Here is a 21,985-nt window from a genome sequence, read left to right on the forward strand (position 1 = left end):
AGTAAAGCCAATTAAATCTTTAAAATTTACTCAGCTGAATTCTTGTTCACAATATTTATCTTAGTGTGAATAAGAATGTTTTGCTGCAGGAATGTTTGATTTCAGGTTGTTGCCCAGACTCTCTGGGGGTGTCACATATGTACCCTTCAGATACATACTTTTCAAATGTATCTGAAACAAACCTGGTTTTATTATTTGCTTAACAAAGGAAAAGCGTGTGGCGAAACATAGCCTCCTCTGACAAAGTAAAGAGCTGATCTTATATGGGTAATTACCAAAATACAGCTATTGCCGACTGGGGCTGGTTTCCAGGATTCTGGATTCCACAGTTATTTACTGTACTTATGGTTTGGGATTAGGGGCAAAGGATTGCCAGCCTTCTGATTTCTTTTTATGTACACCCTGTTACTTTCCTAAAATCTGAAAAAATCATTCATTCGGAGAAACACTTTGCCCAAAAGTTTCAGATGAAAGACTGTGGACCACAAGTATTTACCTCATAGGTTGAGAGGATTTAATTAATCTGTGTAAAATGATTGGATTGCTGCCTGGCAGAAGAAGTTCAGTGTAGCTGGCAGGTTTTTATCATAAACACGTGAAGGACCTGCCACTTAACATTCATTTAGCAAATATTTATCAAGTGCCTTTGTGCAACGCTTTGAGAAGACAATGTTAACAGGACTTGATCTCTGGCTAACAAAAGTTTGGGTTCCTTAATTTTCCGGTTCCTTGGCAGAAGGTGTCCAACCGCAAGATTTTTCAACCAGGCGCGGGGCTGGAAGGCATTGTCCCGCAAGGGTTTCTGTCCTCAGTCCTTTGGTTTGCCTCCAGGACCTCAGCCACCCACGCCTCCACGCGGTGAGAGCACTCGACACACACGAGCCCGCCCCATGATCGCAGCCACCACGACCACCTTCTCCCGTTTCTGAACCCGACCACTTTTACAGACGAGTAGCAACGCAGCTGTCCCCGGCTTCCGGCCGAGGGGTTCCGGTCCCGACCAGCCCCCGCGTCTGCGCGACAGGCCCACAGCTGTTCCCGCCTCGGGGGTAGCACCGACAGCGGCACCACTGGGCGCCCCGACCCCTCCTCTTCCTCACGTCGCCTGGCGCCGCGAGGGGGCGGGGCCGGGTGCCCGCCGCTTAGACCCCGCCCACGCACACTGAGGTGCCTTCCGATTGGCGGCTGGGACCAGTATTCCTCCCGTGCCTTGCGCACCTCCCCCCAGATTTCCCGCCAGCGGGCGCCGCGCGGTGGGTCCTGTGCTTGTGATCGCTCAGTCTGGTAGAGCGGTTGGGCCTTGCCGCCTGTCGCTATGTCGCGACAGAGCACGCTGTACAGCTTCTTCCCTAAGTCTCCAGCAGCGCTGAATAATACCAACAAGGCCCGGGTCAAGGCTTCAGGTGAAGGCGGCGCTGCTGCTGGCACCGGGGCCTCTCCTCCCAGCGGGGATGCGGCCCGGAGCGAGGACGGGCCTGGGCCCTTGGCGAGCTCCGCGTCGTCGCCCGAAGCGAGGGACCTCAATGGCGGGCTACAGAAGTCGACTGCGCCTGCGGTCCCCTCCAGGTAGGGGGATGGAGAGGTTGAAGGCAGGAGCGTGGTGGCGGGACGCACAGAGCCCGGGGCAGAGAGGCTCAGGGGACTGGGGCGTGTGCAGCCAGGCCCTGGGCTCGGAGGAGGTGGGGTTGCACAGTTGGCTTGAAAGAATGTCGGGCCTGTGTTTGTAGCTTTGGGGGTGTAGATTGTAAACAAAGTAAGAGGAAATAGACTGTAGGAGGAATGGGGGAGGGGAGAAGCGCAGAGTTGGGAGGAAGAAGAGATTATTCTGCTAGGTTGTGGGGCTAGGTGGGGAAAGTGCAAGCTGCTCGGTGCCCGGGGGAGAATGGGGAGATGGGAGCACTGGATGGGTCAGAAAAAGAAAGGAGCTTTGCCCGATTCCTGCGGGGTGCGTACCCAGGACGGGGGAGGGGCGACGGGAAAAGAGTGCCTGCGGGAGGATGAACGCTGGCATCCTGGAGGGTGTGGGTGAGCGGAGTAGGTTCCGCTTTTAAAGCAGGGATAGTGAATTAGGACTCCTGTAGACGTTCGGGGAACTTCGGGTATGAGATTCCATGCCAAGATGCTTTGAGGGGAGATGGGCCCTCGGCCTAGGTTTTGGCGTCCTGCTGGAGTTTGGGAGTGGCGTGGACCTCTAGCTGAGAGCGCCGGGGGTGTGTCACACCGCGAAACTTGGCGACCTGATTGGTCCCAGTGAGGATTGCGAGTTGCAGGGGCGAGGTTGGGGGAGCAGAAAGTGCTGGGATCCTCCTGGGTCACCCCCTCCCAGGTACACTGAAGCAAGTGAAAAATTGAGAATCTTAATTTTGACACCCGAGTTGAATAAAATTGTTATTTTATGAAATAGTGCACCATTTGTGATGGTCCCACGGGAGAATGGGGAACCGTAGTTTTTTCGGAGTTGAAACTGAGTCCCTAAGTACTTGATCTGGCCCTGGGCAGGGCTGTAGGAACACAGTTGTGGGGAAGGAAGCCTGTCTGCAAGTGGACTATTGTCTGGGCGGTTCAGTGCTATTCCAGGGCTTAGCTGCCCTTTTGTCAGACTAGAGATGACATGTTGAAAAGCTTGTCTTTACTGTATCCCAGGTGTCGTATGAAGCACAGAATCTAATGGTAGTTGTTCAAAAGGATGAAGAAATAGAGGTTCAGAAAATATAAAGAACTCCCGAGATCAGAGTTGGTTTGATTTGAAATGTCCTGAGTTATAGGTGTCATGCAGCTTTTTCAAGTCCAAGTGTGATTATGTTATAATCATGTTACCCTCATTTAAGTGACCCTCTAAGGCAATTTATAGAGTTGTGTGAGGAGGAGAGGGTATGCCTCCCCAGAATATGTTCAGCATAAAGATTATTTTGAACTGATTATTTTTGAGAAACAGCAGACGTAAGAGAAACTCTTAAAACTGTAGTAGTTACTCTTCTGTACAGGAAATGTGCGTTAATAAAGGAAATCTCCATTTTTAAGGATATCTTCCCTCTCTGTACCAGAAAGATAAGGATGGCTCTAAATTACAAGAAACTTACTAATAAGGTACTGACTCCGTACCCTCATTAACTGGTCTTTTCCTGATAACTTCCCATAACCTTCCCTCCTTCTTTCCTTTGTCTTCAGCTGCAGATGATATTTAAGGTGGTGGTGACTTGGGCTGTCTCAGGGAGTTACTTAGTTTTCTTAGTGTCTCCCAGGTATACATTAGGTATGCTTGTTAATAGGCTTTTGTTTGCTTTTCTCTTGTTAATCTTTCATTACAGAAGATCTCAGCCAAGAACTCAGAAGGGTAGAGGGAAAAATATTTTTCCTCCTCTACATATGCATCCTCCCTAACAGACTTTCTTCTTTTTTAAAGATTTTATTTATTTATTTTTAGAGAAAGGGGAAGGGAGGGAGAAAGAGAGGGAGCGAAATATCAATATGTGGTTGCCTCTCGCATGCACCCAACAGGGACCTGGCCTGCAACCCAGGCATGTGCCCTGCCTGGGAATGGAACCAGTGATGTAGCCACACCAGCCAGGGCCAGGCCTGACAAGTTTTGAGGCTTTAGTTAAGGTAACTAACTATCTGCCCTAGTTGTAGATATATTTCCTGAGAATTTTCATACAGTTAAACATTTATAGAAATATTTTGTTCCAAGTTACAGCACACTAATATGTTACTCTAAAAGAACTTAAGCTTTTAAAGAAGTATCATTGTGAACTCAGTTTCACAGACTTAACTTGTTTTAATTATGTAAATTAAAAGATGCTCAACTTATAATTGGGTCAGTGGGAACCTCTTATAAGCTAGCTGTTATTACTTTTTGAATCTTTATGGGCACTTTATTCAGATGGTCAGAGGTCTTTCTGAGAAGATGGCGGGCTTATACCCTAACAGACCATCTTAAATTCCATTTAAACAGGCTCTCTTTATGAGGAGAAGAAAACAAGTAGGTAAGGGGTTTGGAATTCAATGAAAAGGTTATCAGATAAAAGCTTCAGCATTCTTTCTTCTGTGCCCTGGGCGGTGTGGTCTCTGGGTCCTGGGCAGTGGCGCCTCACCCTGGAGTATGATGGCTCAGACGCCATCTTGATTCCTTGCAGTTCTCCTGAGGCATATAGGTGGAACTGGTTATGGTCCCTGGAGTTAAGGTGGGTCACAACTCCAGTTTCTGAAACAATAGCCTGAGCTCTGGCAGCAGGAGCAGAGAGCAGACTTGAGCCACTTGAGTAAAAAGTCTGGGGTTGTTGGCTCTGGGAAGAAAGCTAAAGGGTCAGCCACCAGGATCCCTGTGCTCAGTCATTCCGCATAATGCAAAAGCCATTTTTTTCCTATGACTTGTTAACTTTACCTTAGAACTTTTGAAACGTTCTTTGACGACAATTCTCAATTTTTCCTGCTTCAAGGCATGGACTTAGGCTGTTCTCAAAGAACCCTGGTTTCTAATACTATTTGGAAAATACAGTATTAGAGGCTAGTTTAATGATCATTTATATACTCACCTTAGACCTAATGTATAAGTGATGAGAAACACTAGTTATGTAAGCTGAAGCCTTGAAAGCAGGGTATATGGGTGGAGGTACAGGTAGAAGGGTAGGCATGATGGGAGCCTTGGAATTAACTGCTCTGATTACTTTTTTTTTGGTCAGTACTGCATTTAGTTATTTGAGGGTAGGGGCAGTCTGCTCTAATGGCCCACCTTGAAAGGTATAAGCAAGCACAAACACTGGTAGTTTGGTTTGAAGATTGTTTGCATACCTATGGCGACTCAATGTTTATATACACTAGTTTTTGTTGGATAAACTCAGTTTATCTTTTACTGTTTAGAAGCAAATTCTAGCAATGTTTTTGGAATCTATTGATTATTTTTAAAATTAAAATAAAAGGATTTTATTTATTTTTTTTTTAAGAGAGAGGGAAAGGGAGGAGATAAGGAGAAAAACATGAACGTGTGGTTGCCTCTCACACGCCCCCAACTGGGGACCTGGCCTGCAACCCAGGCACGTGCCCTGACTGGGGATTGAACTGGCAGCCTTTCCATCTGCAGGCTGGTGCTCAATTCAGTGAGCCACATCAGCCAGGGCACTAAGTCATTTCTCATTTTTGGTTGTATGAAGGCTTTTACATTTGTTTTTCTGAGCTGTCAGGGTTTTTTTTTTCTTTTTTCTTTTTCACCATCTTTAAAAACCCAATAGGGCAGACATTTAGGGTATACGTATTAAAGTTTTAAAACACTTGCAAAGTTATAATTGAATAAATGATTATATCATAATGTAAGTCCAGTATTTATGTTGGCATTTCAGCTTGGACTTTAGGAAGAGCCAATATATTTTACATTGTAATTAATATAATACTTAGATGTAAGGTGACTTTTTGGCCCAGCTATATATAAATTATTTTAGAGATTTTATTTTTAGAGAGAGGGAGAGAAACACCGATGTGCCAGAGACGTTGATAGGTTGCCTTTCTTATGCGCCCAGTCCTTAGGTCTGGGCAGACCTTTGGCTTGGCTTTGCTGACAACGCCCAACCCGAGAACCACACCAGCCAGGGCAGGCCCAGAGATTTTCAAATTGGGTTTACATAGTATGGGGCTAGATGTTCCTTGTTAATACTAACACTTTCTTAGTTGTATGTTAAGATTGTCAGTAAATATAGCCAAATATTAAAATACAGTAAAGTTAATATGACTTAAAGAAACAGTTTGAAGTAGAGCCAGTTGCATATGTTACAAGTTGTTTCGCTCTTACAAGGACTAATGTATGATAGATAGATAATTATAGCATATTCCAGTTGTCATCCTACGCTTACATTATATTTACATATTTTAAAATACAGTATTTAGTATTGGTAGGAAAAGTTTTTTGTGTGTATTTATTTATTCCTTTCACATTGGTCTTTTGGAATAGCACAACTACTAGAGATAAAACTTTAAAATTACCTTTTAAAGAATTACAAGTTTGCACATAAAAATTAATAAATTTTTTCTGTTAACATTAAGTGAAGAAAAATTTAATGAGAAATGCTCACAATTTTTAAAGTTTTATTACCTGTTCAATTTTCTTTTTGGTTTGAAACTGGTGTTTCCTAGGCCAGAATTTTTTAGTTACTTTTTCTTAAAGTTGAGTTATATGTAAGATTCTGTAAGTATAAGTTTATATTTAGGGTAAGGTGGTGTTGAAAAACAAAATTTTTCTTTAAACAGTTCAGTTTATAACATTTTAGTTTTACAGATGAACTTATTTTAAAACAGGTAATGATTGTAATTAGGTTTTTACAATTTTTTTTCCCCTAGTGATGATGCACATTTGCCTTTCAAATAAATTAAAAGACAATTGAAATTTAAAATTGGTTGTTTGGAAAGGGATATTTTCTAATAATTTGTGAGACCTCTGAATAGTGTTTTACAATTTGCACTATATTTATAGAAATGACAGTTTCAGCGTAACAGCAGTCTTATAAAGCTTTTCCTTTGGAATAAAACTTAGAATTATTAACTTATTCATGTTAAAACAGTACTATTTTATTTTACAGATATGAAACAAACAAAAATTTTCCCTCACATGTCTTTTGGGTCGCAGAAACTTGACTTATTCTTGAGCATAGAGAGGAACTTCCAGGAGGCTGTCTCACAGTTTTTTTGCTCAAAAATTTTGATCTATTCACTTAGTTTCCTTGGGAGTCCCTAATACAACTTAGATTTCTGCAACTGCTCTGTTGCCTCCTACCAGCCAAAATGGAATTTCACTGGGTTTGGGACATCTTGCTCCCTTGAATGTCAGATAGAGCACCAAGATGTGCCTTCTTATCAAAGTCTCTCATCAGTAACTCCATTGTTGAGAATTTGTAACCTCTGTAGATGTATATGTAATGATATACCTGGTGTCCATTTGAGCCCTTCTTTTGTTCTTTCAATCTGTATAACTCAGTTCACACAGGCAAGACAAATAGTGTTCAGGTTTACAAACCAAGACCACTTCACAAACCACCATACTGGTCAGCCTCAGGGCTCTTCTAGAGGTATTTAGTAATTTCGATACACAGGGGAGGAACTGTCTCTCAAACTGGCCACATCTTCACTATGAATACACCAAAACCTTGCTTTAGTCTCCATCTCAAGGGATTTAATTGCCTTAAAGAAGGGCAGCCAGGCTTGACAGATGGGTATCCCTACCATCCTCCTTCACAAAAATCTGCCTTGGCCAGCACACAGTTTTGAAGCCCGATGTCTCAAGACTATAGCCAGCAATATGCTTCTTTGACATAACATGTATTTGCTCTGTTTGGCAAACTTGCAGAAGTTCAGACTGAGAATACATCGTGTGTTTATATAAATAAAAGTTATTTCCCTCCTTTAGCAGCAGAAGTAACAGCTTTGGGGTGCTCTCAGGTACTTACAGACAAGCTTGTGGTTTTATTTATAGTGTTGTTCTATTACAGTTGTCTCATTTTCCCCCATTGCTCCCCGCTGCCCCGCCCACCCCAGCCCTTCTCCCACAGTCAGTCCCCACCCTGTTGTTCATGTCCATGGGTCATTTATACATGTTCCTTGACGGTTGTGGTTTTCTGAGACTGGTGTGATTTTCTGAGACTGGTGTGATAGGCTTTGTAGTTAAGTGGCTACCTGCCCGAGTTTAAGGAAAAGCCACCTTGACCATAGGGAGGCTTGGAAACAAACCATTTTGCACGGTGATGCACAGTGATAAGGGTCTTTGTGTCCTGTTAATTAATGGATTGGTTAGTAAGGAAGGAGCTGTTATAAGAAGTGTGAATTGTGCAGACAGAGCTTTCTGTTTGAAGATGACCTATGGTGAGCTTGACTGCAATGTTTATAAATTTGTTCAGGTCACTGTAGATTTCTATAAATTGAGAAAGACTATATTTACTATAAAGGCCCTTGAGACAAGCACCAGCCAGCCATGCTTTGGTTCTTGTTTCTTTTATAATTGTCTAAGCTAGGGGTTTCTACACTCATATTTTGATGAAAGGAATACTTTAATTTCATGATTGGGTCTGAATAAAATGGCCTCACTTGACTAATCACTTTTCTAAAATGTCTAAAATATTGTTGTTTGTAGTGTACTTATTTTAGTAGTTACTTAGTGAAAACTAAGCAGGCTTACTTGGTATATATTAAGTATGTGAGCAGAATTTATCAGCTTTGGGGACACTTTTGTAATCCGTTAGCTAGATTCTTCTACCCTTTCCCTTTCCCTTCCCGTCCCTTTTTCTCCTCTCCCTTTCCCAGGAAAGGGAGGGCAGGGCTAAACCAGTTTTTTTGTGAAGATTGAATCTGTTTTGATTCTGGAGGCATATATACTCGTACTTGCTATTTTGGGGGGCACTTACCTGTTGACATGAGTTTTTTCATAAAACTAGATTTTTAGGAGTAGCTGGGTAGTAGTAGGTAGCTTTCGTAGCATTTGGAATATAGAGCTTAACTGGAGAGCACAAGCAGAGTTTTAATGAGGTAATACTTAATATAATTAGCAAATTACATAGTTGATATATTTTGTATTTTATTAATACTGTGGTTAGAGTCACTTCCTGATGTATATATACTATATTGTAGTATAGGTATGATTTATAATTTGGAAAGCAATGTACATCGAGTCTACACCTTTATCCTGCAATCAATATTCTACCAGAATTTTGCCATAGGTTTTAAAGTTTGAAAGATTCTCAGAGTTTCTCACTTTAATATTATAGAATTCATTATATTTGTGTTTGTCTTATATATTGTAATATTTGCTTAAAAAAATAACTTGAGCCATGGCTGGTGTGCAACTTAACCAAATATTAACCAAGTTGTGTTTCCTTTTGGCAACAGTTCTTGTGACTTCTCACCAGGTGATTTGGTTTGGGCCAAGATGGAGGGTTACCCATGGTGGCCTTGCCTGGTTTACAACCACCCTTTTGATGGAACATTCATCCGTGAAAAAGGGAAGTCTGCCCGAGTTCATGTACAATTTTTTGATGACAGCCCAACAAGGGGCTGGGTTAGCAGAAGACTGTTAAAGCCATATACAGGTAAGAGAGTCACTTCTCAGGGGGTCGGGGGTTTGTGCACTTGTATGTATGTATGTATGAGAATGAGAGAGTCTGTGCACAAGTTTGCACAAGTGTTTTCCATACAGTGAAATTAAGTGTATTTTAGTTCATCGAATTGCAGGAGTGGTGGGGTGAAAGCTTTAGCATGGAAAAAAGATAAAATGCATCTGGTCTTGAATTAGTTTGTTGTGTGTCCTTTGAGTGACTTACAGCAACGTCATGCCCTAAAAGGAAAAATGATTTCATAATTGGTTCTTATGACTTGAATGAAAATATCAAATTCAGACATGAAAAGGGTAAATTAAAACAGTGGGCCTATCTTAAAGGATCAAAAAGAAAGGCAATGCAATCAGGATACATAGCATACGGATCAACAACATTCTCTAGGACAGTTAGAGGTGTATTCTTAACCTGGTCTTCAAAATCCTAACCTATGAGCACATCTGAGTTCACTTTCACATCAGACTTCTGGAACTTGATCTTGCTCTACCCAGGTTCAGCCATATTTATCACAGATAATGGCAGACTACAGTAATATTTGTAGCTTCACTTGGGTTAGGTGTGCGCACCCTGTTAATCTCTTGAATTCTATAGAGCGTGTACAGGATGAATGCATAATACAGTGACTGTGTACTCTCATGCATGACCATGTCCTTATCCGTTATCCTCGGACATTCCAGGCTGGGATATCATGGAACTCAGTGTTTAAGAATCAGAACAAGGGTCAGTTTCCCAGAAATATGTGGGAATCAGGCCTTTTGGTCATAGTGCTTATCCTGCAGGTTGGGGAGGGCACGCTGAAGAAAGTCTACATGGAAACCCGATGTGCAGGAAGGAAAGATAATCAGGCAATTTGGTTCTGTCTTCTCCATTAGTTTGCTGTATAATCTTGGCCAACCAAAGTACTTTATTTCTGATATTGTTTATTCATAAAATGAGTGAGTTGAATGCGATAATGAATGAGGTCTTTTTCCATGAGTAATTTTGAGATTCTAAACACAGCTTTGGCAAACTGACTTTAAAAACAGATCAAAAAGTTTATGTTATTATTTTCTAAAGTCACCCCTGTACATATAGCTCTTTGTCCTTTAAATTTGCAAGTTGTTGCAAAACATATGTGAATAAATCAGAGACACACGGGTAAAATAAAGTAGGCCTGTTTGTGTGTGTGGGTGCAGTCCTTAGAATTGTATAGTAGAGGTTTCCATCGGGTTTTTGGGAATGATTTTGATTGTAATTTGTAGCTTTGGTGTAGCTTTTTAGAGAAGTGGGAAATTGCAGCTTTATTTTAGGCAGCCCATAAAAGTTGCTAAATCCTTGGAAATTTAGGATGTCCTATTTTAGTATACAGAAAGAAGGAAATAATGTGAAGTTCGGATCTGTTCAATTTAGGAAGATTCAGGTTTGTTTTCCAATTATAGTTATATTTGGGCAGAAGAAAACAGACATTTCTAGTTATAACTCCTGGAAAAGAACTAAAACAATTTTGTATCATTAGACTAGTGATCTTCTGCATCTAAGCTTTTGCTCAGTGAAGTGACATGTAGCATAGCTTTTTAATATATTTTATTTATTTTTAGGGAGAGAGGGAGAAACATTGATGTGCAAGAGAAACACTGATTGGTTGCCTCTTGCATGCCAACTGTGGATTTGGCCTGCAACCCAGGCATGTGTCCTGACTGGGAATCCAACTGGCAACCTTTTAAAAAAAAAGATTTTATTTATTTATTTTTTAGAGATATGGGAAGGGAGGCAGAAAGAGAGGGAGAGAAACATCAATGTGTGGTTGCCTCTCACATGCCCCCAACTGGGGGACCTGGCCCGCAACCCAGGCATGTGTCCTGACTAGGAATAGAACTGGTGACCTTTGGTTCGCAGGCCGGCTCTCAGTCTGAGCCACACCAGCCAGGGCTTTTATAGCTTTTAAAAATGAAACAAATTAAGAAGAATTTTACTCTAAAGCATAGCCACTGTTTTGAAAAAAACCCCAAAACCCAAAAAAACACATTCGAAGTCTCAATTGGGTTACCCTCTCAAAATATTAGGGTCTTTTACTTTAAGAGTTAGTTTTTAACATATCCTTACTGCCTTGGGGACAAACTTATTTCTAATATCATAGCTTCATTAACTGACAGTGTAGGCTCTTCTCTGCCTTCCTGAGGTAAGTTTAAAATATGATCTCAAAACAAGCCTTGACATCTCATGCCTCACCCCAAAAGGTATGCCTTACCTGTTTGTTTAGGGCTACAGTCCCTGTTCATTAGAAGAAGAGGAACTAAATGGCTCTGAGTGATGCAAATTCAAGGACGTAAAATAGTAATTTCAGTTCCACTGGTAGTTTTACCCTGAAGATTGCTTCCTTGTGGGCTTTAGTGATCTATCTATATTAATTTAATACCGGATGTCATTCTTGTTCATTTGGGCAAGTGTCATAGTTTGAACCAACTTATCCAGCCAACAATTTTTATTTCTCAATATATATTTTTAGGTTCAAAATCAAAGGAAGCCCAGAAAGGAGGTCATTTTTATAGTTCAAAGCCTGAAATCCTCAGAGCAATGCAACGTGCCGATGAAGCCTTGAATAAAGACAAGGTTAAGAGACTTGAATTGGCAGTGTGTGATGAACCCTCAGAACCAGAGGAAGAAGAAATGGGGGTAAGACATTGCAGTTATTTCTGCTAGGAAAGGGATGGGAAAAAAGGGGCGGGGGCGTGTTAAAGTGCTGTTATCTTGCTTTACATCTACATATATACTTAAGTACTCATACACACATGCTTTTTTCTTTGAATTTTTATCAGTTTATACAACCTTGGTTTCAAATGCAAATGGTCATTATTTGAGTGAATTAAATCCTGTTCAGGAAATTAACAATAATTTGTTCATTTGAAACATTTTCTAATTGAGGGAATTAATGAGGTATGTGCTTCAAAGAGATTCATCTATAAGCTTGGTTTTTATATTTTCTGTTTTATAGATGAGGGAATAAGTGAGTTAATATAATGGGTGTTTTAAGAGAAATGAAAAAGTTTTTAATTTTGAGATTGAGATCAAGGGGGTCATGACATTCATCAGGTTTAGAACTAGATGGTAATTAACTACAGTGATTATTTAGCCTTATACATGTGAGAGTCCGTGATAAGTAGATGTGCCTTGCCCAAGAAGATACAGTTGATTTGTGGAAGATCAAGGACTAGAATTGGTATAGATTACGTAGGGATTTATACTAAAGAATATATAAAACTGTAAGTTTCATATATTTATTCGTAGAAGAGAGGTAACTGGAGGATAATAGATTTAAAGATTTTATTTCTACAGCTATAATAATGAATACATCACCTATGGGTATTTGTGGTATATGGTCATGCTTCATCACTATTGCATAGGATAGAACTGTAATGACAAAATTGCTAATCTTTAATATCGTCCATGTTTTAATGTTAGGTGAAACTAAAATTGATATTCTTTGAGAAGGAAAATTGTTTCTCATTTCTGAAGGCTAGTTTCTCTGTTGGTATATGAAGTCTCAGCATACTGAGAGGTATTCTACAGCAATACTGTAATTTTCCAAATTTTGCTTTGTTTTTAAATGCTCTTTTCTCGCCTGACAGGTAGGGGCAACTTATGCATCAGATAAGAGTGAAGAAGACATTGAAATTGAGAGTGAAGAGGAAGTGCCACCTAAGGTGCAAAGATCTAGGCGTAGTAGCCGCCAAATTAAAAAACGGAGAGTCATATCGGACTCTGAGAGTGACATCGGTGGCTCTGATGTGGAATTCAAACCAGATGCTAAGGAAGAAGGAAGTAGTGATGAAATAAGCAGTGGATTGGGGGATAGTGACAGTGAAAGCCTGCACAGCTCTGTCAAAGTTGCTCCAAAGCGGAAGAGAATGTTAACTGGAAATGGTTCTCTCAAAAGGAAAAGTTCAAGAAAGGAAATGCCCCCAGTCACCAAACAAGCAACTGGCATTTCATCAGAAACCAAGAGTACTTTGTGTGCTTTCTCTGCCTCTCAAAATTCTGAATCCCAAGCCCACATTAGTGGAGGATATGATGATAGTAGTCGCCCCACTGTCTGGTATCACGAAACTTTAGAATGGCTTAAGGAGGAAAAGCGACGAGATGTTCACAGGAGGCGACCCGATCATCCTGATTTTGATGCATCTACACTGTATGTGCCTGAGGATTTCCTTAACTCCTGTACTCCTGGGATGAGGAAGTGGTGGCAGATTAAGTCTCAGAACTTTGATCTTGTCATATTTTACAAGGTGGGGAAGTTTTATGAGCTATACCACATGGATGCTCTTATTGGAGTCAGTGAACTAGGGCTGGTATTCATGAAAGGCAACTGGGCCCACTCCGGTTTCCCTGAAATTGCATTTGGCCGATACTCAGATTCTCTGGTCCAGAAGGGCTATAAAGTGGCACGAGTGGAACAGACCGAGACCCCGGAAATGATGGAGGCAAGATGCCGAAAGATGGCACACACATGTAAGCATGACAAAGTTGTGAGGAGGGAGATTTGTAGGATTATTACTAAGGGTACACAGACATACAGTGTGCTTGAAGGTGACCCCTCTGAGAACTACAGTAAGTATCTTCTTAGCCTCAAAGAAAAAGAGGATGATACTTCTGGCCACACTCGAGTTTATGGAGTATGCTTTGTTGATGCCTCACTGGGAAAGTTTTTCATAGGTCAGTTTTCAGATGATCGCCATTGTTCCAGGTTTAGGACTCTAGTGGCACATTACCCTCCAGTACAAGTCTTGTTTGAGAAGGGAAATCTCTCAACAGACACCAAGATGATTTTGAAGGGTTCATTGTCCTCTTCTCTTCAGGAAGCTCTGATACCAGGCTCCCAGTTTTGGGATGCAGCCAAAACTTTGAGAACTCTCCTTGAAGAAGGATATTTTACAGAAAAGTTAAATGAGGACAATGGGGTGATGTTACCCCAGGTGCTTAAGGGTATGACTTCAGAGTCCGACTCTATTGGGTTGACACCAGCAGAGAAGAGTGAATTGGCCCTCTCTGCTCTCGGTGGTTGTGTCTTCTACCTCAAAAAATGCCTTATTGATCAGGAGCTTTTATCAATGGCTAATTTTGAAGAATATGTTCCCTTGGATTCAGACATGGTCAATGTTACAAGACCTGGTGCTGTATTTTCTAAAGCCAATCAACGAATGGTGCTAGATTCTGTGACATTAAACAACTTGGAGATTCTTCTGAACGGAACAAACGGTTCTACTGAGGGTACCCTGCTAGAGAAGATTGACACTTGCCATACTCCTTTTGGTAAACGGCTCCTAAAGCAATGGCTCTGTGCCCCGCTGTGTAACCCTTTTGCTATCAATGATCGTCTGGATGCTATTGAAGACCTAATGGTTGTGCCTGACAAAATCCCTGAGCTTGCAGACCTTCTAAAAAAGCTTCCAGACCTTGAGAGACTACTGAGTAAAATTCATAATGTTGGCTCCCCTTTGAAGAGCGAGAACCACCCAGATAGTAGGGCTATAATGTATGAAGAAACTACATACAGCAAAAAAAAGATTATTGATTTTCTCTCTGCTCTGGAAGGATTCAAAGTAATATGTAAAATTATAGGGGTTATGGAAGAAGTCATCGATGACTTTAAGTCTAAAATCCTCAAGCAGGTCATTACTCTGCAGACAAAAAATCCAGAAGGCCGTTTTCCAGATTTAACTGTAGAACTGAACCGATGGGATACAGCCTTTGACCATGAAAAGGCTCGAAAGACTGGACTGATTACTCCCAAAGCAGGATTTGACTCTGATTATGACCAAGCTCTTGCTGACATAAAAGAAAATGAACAGAGCCTCTTGGAATACTTGGAGAAACAGCGCACTCGAATTGGCTGTAGGACCATCGTCTATTGGGGAATTGGTAGGAACCGTTATCAGTTGGAAATTCCAGATAATTTCACCACCCATAATTTGCCAGAAGAATATGAGCTGAAATCCACCAAGAAAGGCTGTAAACGATACTGGACAAAAACTATTGAGAAGAAGCTGGCTAATCTGATAAATGCTGAAGAACGGAGAGACGTATCATTGAAGGATTGCATGCGGCGACTATTCTATAACTTTGATAAAAACTACAAGAACTGGCAGGCTGCTGTAGAGTGCATTGCAGTATTGGGTAAGATTTTCAACAAACTTGCTTCTTAGGCTTTGGTTAATAATGTCCTGTGTCCCGGTTGTGCATTAAGATGTAAATCCATTGGTGCATATATCTAAACGCGAGTAATAAGGTTATGTGTGTGTTTGTGTATAAGATTATTTATTTTTAGAGGGGAAGGGAAGGCTAAAGAGAGGGAGAGAAACATTGATATTGTGATAGATGCATCAATTGGTTGTCTCGCATGCCCTCAACTGGGGATCCAGCCTGCAACCCAGGCAAGTGCCCTGACTGGGAATCGAACCAGTGACCATTTGATTCGCAGGCCGCCAGGGCAAGATTATGTATATTTTGACAAGTATAAATCCTCACCAGGCAAAATGACATGACTAGATTGTTCATAGTCATGTAAATCATACGCTGGAAACTTCATTATTAGTAAGTAGCCTTCTGGCCTTTCACCAGTCTTAAATAATTGAATAAAAGATTAATGAAAATAAAAATACTTAGAGACAATTTCCAATTGAATTTTTAGTATTTGATGAATACTATTTTTAATTATTTTAAAATGTTTTATTGATTATGCTGTTAGTTATCCCAATCTCTTTCCCCTTTTTAATCTTATTTTTTGTTACACTAATTTAAAACTATCCTTAGACCCATCACTTTAGTTTTTTCATAACTTCTGCGTTTTTTTGTATTTCTGTGAATCTTTACATGCCTGTTTTAAAAGATTTTAATCTTTACTTTTTCTCTTAGCCAAATTGTCACTTTCCTGCAATTGATTTCTAAGAGTCCTGATTTATGTATTTGTGATTTATAACCTTTTCAGCTCCATAATTTTTTTTTTGTTTCATGGCGAACTATTTTTGGAGCCTTTGCTGTTTTACAATTTTTTTTTTTTGTGTGTGTGCTTTAAAAATACAGTTACCACAGTTTATCCAAATTTGTAACATAATTGCGATCTGAGCTCCAACTGTCCAAAAATGCATCTTTTTGTGTTGTGGGTGCTACACCTTGCTTAAGCAATTTGGTGGATATACTGAAATCCTCCTGCAGCACAAATGTTCAAAATTGGTGAACTTATTTTCCTCTTAAGATTATGCCTATTGTCAGAATGTTCTGCTTCTCCCAGGAAGTGTTTACTTCAGAATTATAAGTTTTATAATGAAGCCACATATAACACTTGGGCTAATGACTCCTTTAGTTGATGAAAGCACTGTATTGTGCAGTTAGTGATAATGAAAGCACTAATTAAAATGCCTACTGTTTGTGTCATAAAAGAAAGTACAACACACCACTTGAAAAAGCATTTTTGGAAAGCAGTTTCTAGAAGTTGAGTCTTGTGATTATCAAGAAACCTCAAAAATGATGAAACCTCACTTCTCTCAACAGATGTCTTACTGTGCTTGGCTAACTACAGTCGAGGGGGTGATGGTCCTATGTGTCGTCCAGTAATTCTGTTACCAAAAGACACTTCCATCTTTTTGGACCTTAAAGGATCACGCCATCCCTGCATCACAAAGACGTTTCTGGGAGATGAGTTTATTCCCAATGATATTGTAATAGGCTGTGAGGAGGAAGAGGAGGAAAATGGCAAAGCTTACTGTGTGCTTGTTACTGGACCTAATATGGGAGGCAAGTCTACACTCATGAGACAGGTAAACTATTAATGTTTAGTTACAGAAAATCATTTGTTACGGTTTGAGAATGAATGTATTATATGTTTAGACCATCCTTTTCCAAATAGCATGTGAATTACATAGAATTCAATCAGTGACTTAAGGAATCAAAGGGAAACTTGTGTTACAAATTGAGAATTTTATTTTTCTCATCAAATATCTGGTGTTAACGGAAGAATATATTAAAAAGGTGAGGGAGGTTTCAGGTTCATGATTTCTCTATAAGCTTTTTGACTTCACTTCCTTCAAAGGTACATGTATTCATAATATATAAAAATTATGCAAATATTGCAGGTTGTCTTTGAATTAGACTCATTTGTAGGAGCTCTTAGAAAAGAGCCACGTCAAATTTATTCAATCTAGAAAAGCAAATTTATGACCTCTAGTCACTGTTGGGGACTGCTTTTAGGGAAGACAGTAAATATATTTTGTTTTCTCTTTATACCAGAGATTGGTTTACATGATTTTTACATTAAAGGATTGTAGAAAAAAGCCAATCGTGTGACAAAGAACCCTTGAAAGACATTTTGGCTTGCACTCCTGTACTATATTATACTTAAGTTCACCAGGTTTGCTAACTAGAGAGAGGCAGTCTAATGTACAGTGGTTCTCAGCCTAAAAAAATAAGGAATGCTTTATGAAGTTGGTGTCATTCCTGTGCAAGGGCCATGCTAAGCTTCTCTATATTGTCCCCATTTTAGTATCTGTTGTTGAAAGCAAGCACTTTTTGTTTTTAATTGAAGATAAAATCACCTAGAGAGCTCAACAAAAAAATGTTTTAAGGAGAATTCCATCCTTTGGTCTGGAATTGGTTCTAGGCAACCCCAAATGATTTTACTGTACTATAGCCAGGGATGAGAATCAATAGTGTAGCAGGTTAGTATACAGGCTCTGAGATTTTAAAGCCACCTAGGCCCTAAGCCTCTTGCCTTCTAAGCCTCACTTTTCCAGTTTAGGATTATGAAGATTTTTTAACAGTGTGATTCTATCTACATAATGGTTCTTAAGAAAGATTAATGTTTAGCTTAGCTTTATTCTGTCTTCTGTATATATCTCTATATATCTCTATGTCAGTCTGTGTCTATCTGTGATATTCTTGAACACCAATCATAAAAGACCTTTTCCTCCCTAATTCACACAGGCTGGCCTATTAGCTGTATTGGCCCAGATGGGTTGTTATGTACCTGCGGAAGTGTGCAGGCTCACACCAATTGATAGAGTGTTTACTAGACTTGGTGCTTCAGACAGAATAATGTCAGGTGAGGTTTCTTTTTCCTGCATAAGACTTTATTATTTTTTGATGTTATGTGAAGTGAAATGCTTTGAGGCATTTGAAAACATGAAATCCTTAAAATACTATAAGTAATCTCTTAATGAGACTTAACTTTTTATAAAACTGGGCAGCTTATGATAAAAGCAAATATGAACCTAAAAGATGAATTCACTGTTAATCATCCATTTGTGATTTTTTTTTTTAAAGGCGAAAGTACATTTTTTGTTGAACTGAGTGAAACTGCCAGTATACTTAAACATGCAACAGCACATTCTCTGGTGCTTGTGGATGAATTAGGTAAGACAGTAAAATTTTCATTTGAAGGCTATCTTTAAAACAAATTGTTAGAAAAAGAATATGAATGGACTCAACTTTGTGCCATAGACCCAACTTGGAGAAGAGATAATGTGAAGACTCTGATTATTAAATTGCTTAATCTTATTCAAATTTAGTTGCTATAACATGGGCATGAGATTACCTAAGGAGAACTAATAGGAAGTTTTGAAGATCAGCAGCACTTGAACAGCACTCTTAAAAAAAGAAATGCAACCCCACTTCAAGGGCTAAACAGGGCCTAATTTTTATCCTCACCTGAGGACAGACCCCTTGATTTTAGAGAGGGGAGAAAGGAAGGGAAAGAGGAAGAGACACATTGATTGGTTGCCTCTTGTTTGCACACAGATCAGGGACCAAACCCACAAGATACGGTATGTTGCCCTGACCAGGAATTGAACGCTCAGCCTTTTGGTTTGCGGGACTATGCTCCAGCCAACTGAGCCACACTGGCCAGGGCCAGAATACTTGTAACTGATGTTAGTGTTGTACCCTGTTTTTGTGTGAGGTACATCCTTTTTGGGAGATGCTAATTTGTGTATATTTTACTTTCACAGGAAGAGGTACTGCAACATTTGATGGGACAGCAATAGCAAGTGCAGTTGTTCAAGAACTTGCTGAGAATATAAAGTGTCGTACATTGTTTTCTACCCACTACCATTCACTAGTTGAAGATTATTCTCAAAATGTTGCAGTGCGCCTAGGACACATGGTATGTGCAGATTGCTTATTGAGAAGTTGGTTAGGTTTGAGAGAATCAAGTTGGGTACTTCCATTGCTAGCACATCAGTGTAACTAGTATTTCTCATTTTTAGGCCTGCATGGTAGAAAATGAATGTGAAGATCCCAGTCAAGAGACCATTACCTTCCTTTATAAATTCATTAAGGGCGCTTGTCCTAAAAGCTATGGCTTTAATGCAGCAAGGCTTGCTAATCTTCCAGAGGAGGTTATTCAAAACGGACACAGAAAAGCAAGAGAATTTGAGAAGATAACTCATTCACTGAGATTATTTCGGTAATTATAATTGGCATAATTTTACCACGCAGCTGACCTTATTAAAACAGTAAAAGGGATGGATGATGCACTGTGAAAAATGTGAACTAAAACTTCTTTCTTTTTTAAATTTTAAGGGAAGTTTGCCTGGCTAGTGAAAGGTTGAGTATGGATGCTGAAGCTGTCCATAAGTTGCTGGCTATGATTGAGGAACTATAGACTGCATCGGAAGCCTTCAGTTCACTTTTTTGACAAAGGTGGTAAATTCAGACAACATTATGATCTAATAAACTTTATTTTTTAAAAATGACCATTTTTCCATTTTCTTTCTAGGAAATTAAACCCTTTTAATTCTTATCTACCTTCTACATAATGGTTATTGAATACTTCACAATATATTAAGTCTAGATGTTATGGTACATGCATACACTTTCAGGCTGTTTTATACCCACTGTCACCAATACACATAAATGGGGGAGGGAAGCTATGAAACTGTATAGGGCTGTATATATACTTGTCTCAGCTTAATGTAGGAAATTGTTTTAATTTCCAGCAGTTTGTCTAAACTGTTCAAAAAAAAACTTATGAACAGAGTTCAAATACAGGACTGTTTTGAAGAGACTTTCTAAAGTGTACTTTAAAACATAGTAGTTTTTACCTTTCACAAAACTGAGTTACAAGAATACTTTTGTTTTACAGTGTATCCCTTCCTAGGAAGTCTCATTAAAACACTCACTTTTCTAGGGGTGATTCTGAATGCTGCACAGGGAAGGGAAGGAAATAATAGTCTTAACTTTTCTTAAAGGATACCAGAAACATTGCTGGATATAATTTAAGGTTAGTGTTTTCTCTTTCATAGAAAGAACGTACATCCTGGGACATGAGTACATTACAGCGAGTCTAGGTGTGCTAACAAAACAGGGCACGTTCAAGTACAGTAAGATTCTGCTTGAAATTAAAAAACAAACTACATGAGATTAAAGCATTAAAATCATATTTCTCAATCTGAATACATGTTAAAAAATCAAAAGAAACGCAGAAGTGCTAGCTCACATTTTTTACCATATTACAAAAAGCAATTGGTACCCATGTCCATAAAGGCAGCAACAAAGCTGCTTGTTGTCTATTGAAGAGTTCTACTGCAAATTGGACTGCATTCAATGCTAGCTGTAAAAACACCAGCTTTTTTTTTTTTCCTCAGAAGTTGGTATCTGTACAAAATTGCAGCTTATTTTTTCTTCACTTCTGTCCCTTCAAGTCTTTACACAGTAATGCTAAAACACCCAGCTTTGAGATCCTGAGTCAATATATTGCCACTTTCTTTTTGGTAGCTTCAGCTTCATAGTGTCAACTGACCTCGTGTATCCATTTTTAATACAGTCTCTTCCTGTAGCATGGGCAAATATTTTAAATCTTCTTCCAAAAATGTTTTAAGTTATGATGTTAGAATGGCAGAACTTTTTCTTTAGGGAAGGAATTCAGTTGTGCTGCAATGTATTAGATTCTATAGGTGGAGCAGAGTCATATAGTGTATCTGTATCATGTGTAGGCTCACCAGCTAATGTACAAGGATTAGACAGTGTTCCAGCACCACAGTCACAGAAAAACCTAAAGCAAAATGAAAACCCAGAAATTAGGACAAGGGAAATAATTGGGTAATACAGCAGGCAAATAAGAAGTGGGGTAAGTAACTGGGTAATTGAGCAGGCAGATTATGCTACATACCTATCATGTCTAATAAATTCTACATCATGTCCCTGATGGCACTTCTTAATGCAGTTCACACATATGGCATTTCGATCTGTGGTGTTACAAGTGTGACATCTAAAAGGCAAAAGTTTACATTATTTTTCTTGACATGTTATTCAAGCATTACTAAAACAATTACAGGGACAGGAAAGTCAAAACTCAGTAACTGGGATGTATGGGAACACTTAAGTGTCTTGTACTTTTCCCCATATCTGTGTTTCCGAACACTGGATCCTTAAGTAGACTGATAATAAAATTTTGGTTTTATTGTCTTTCTACTGATAAATACCCAATTTACTCTACCTTTGCTCACACATGCAAGGGGGAAAAAATTAAAACGCTAGCTCTTGCCAGTACAAGGAAAACATCTTCCCCCCCTTTTCCAGGCTCATAAGTAATGTAGAAATAATACCTGTAGAAATCATGCATGGGATAGCTGGTATAGCTTGATATTTTATATAAACATTGACCTCTACTAACAGCCTTTTCTATGGCATCTTGATTGTTCATTATTTTGTTATCTGTAATAAAAAAATAAAGTAAAATTCTAGAGGATAAAGACAAGATAAAAATAGAAATTATAGGATTTATTCCAACTGAAGAGCCAAAAGAGGCTAACCAATGAAGTAAAATAAGCTAAGACTAGAAATGGGTTTTCCTTGTGTGTGAGGTACTCCAACTAGAACTCAAAACTTTGAAAGTAATTATCTGGAATTCTTGGTAATTTTGTTGTGACAGAAGA

At 39.5% G+C, this 21,985-nt stretch overlaps 2 protein-coding genes and 1 non-coding gene across 4 annotated transcripts in view; 1 reads left to right on the forward strand and 2 right to left on the reverse strand.

The window, feature by feature from the left end:
* Positions 1-1,241: 1,241 nt before the first annotated feature.
* On the forward strand, positions 1,242-19,804 carry MSH6 (mutS homolog 6). Its single transcript, XM_090281261.1, has 10 exons — positions 1,242-1,566; positions 8,860-9,059; positions 11,569-11,735; positions 12,689-15,233; positions 16,608-16,873; positions 18,036-18,153; positions 18,375-18,464; positions 19,058-19,212; positions 19,316-19,515; positions 19,632-19,804. The coding sequence occupies exons 1-10, from the start codon at positions 1,316-1,318 to the stop codon at positions 19,711-19,713; spliced, it is 4,074 nt and encodes a 1,357-aa protein (XP_090137387.1). The 5' UTR covers positions 1,242-1,315; the 3' UTR covers positions 19,714-19,804.
* Positions 17,514-17,618, reverse strand: LOC150005931 (U6 spliceosomal RNA). Its single transcript, XR_016512081.1, has one exon. It is a non-coding gene; the product is annotated as a U6 spliceosomal RNA (small nuclear RNA).
* The window catches only part of FBXO11 (F-box protein 11), an 81,957-nt gene continuing 79,748 nt past the window's right edge, over positions 19,777-21,985 (reverse strand). For both annotated transcript variants that reach the window (XM_090281264.1, XM_090281262.1), the window contains exons 21-23: positions 21,656-21,764; positions 21,220-21,318; positions 19,777-21,102 (exon numbers count right to left, since the gene is read on the reverse strand). In XM_090281264.1, coding sequence (XP_090137390.1) covers positions 20,973-21,102; positions 21,220-21,318; positions 21,656-21,764 — 338 coding nt within the window. In that variant the 3' untranslated portion in view covers positions 19,777-20,972. The remainder of the gene's footprint in view (positions 21,103-21,219; positions 21,319-21,655; positions 21,765-21,985) is intronic.

The sequence above is a fragment of the Furipterus horrens genome, unplaced genomic scaffold, assembly GCF_987537825.1.
Source record: "Furipterus horrens unplaced genomic scaffold, mFurHor1.1.pri manual_scaffold_6, whole genome shotgun sequence".
Classification (NCBI taxonomy): domain Eukaryota; kingdom Metazoa; phylum Chordata; class Mammalia; order Chiroptera; family Furipteridae; genus Furipterus; species Furipterus horrens.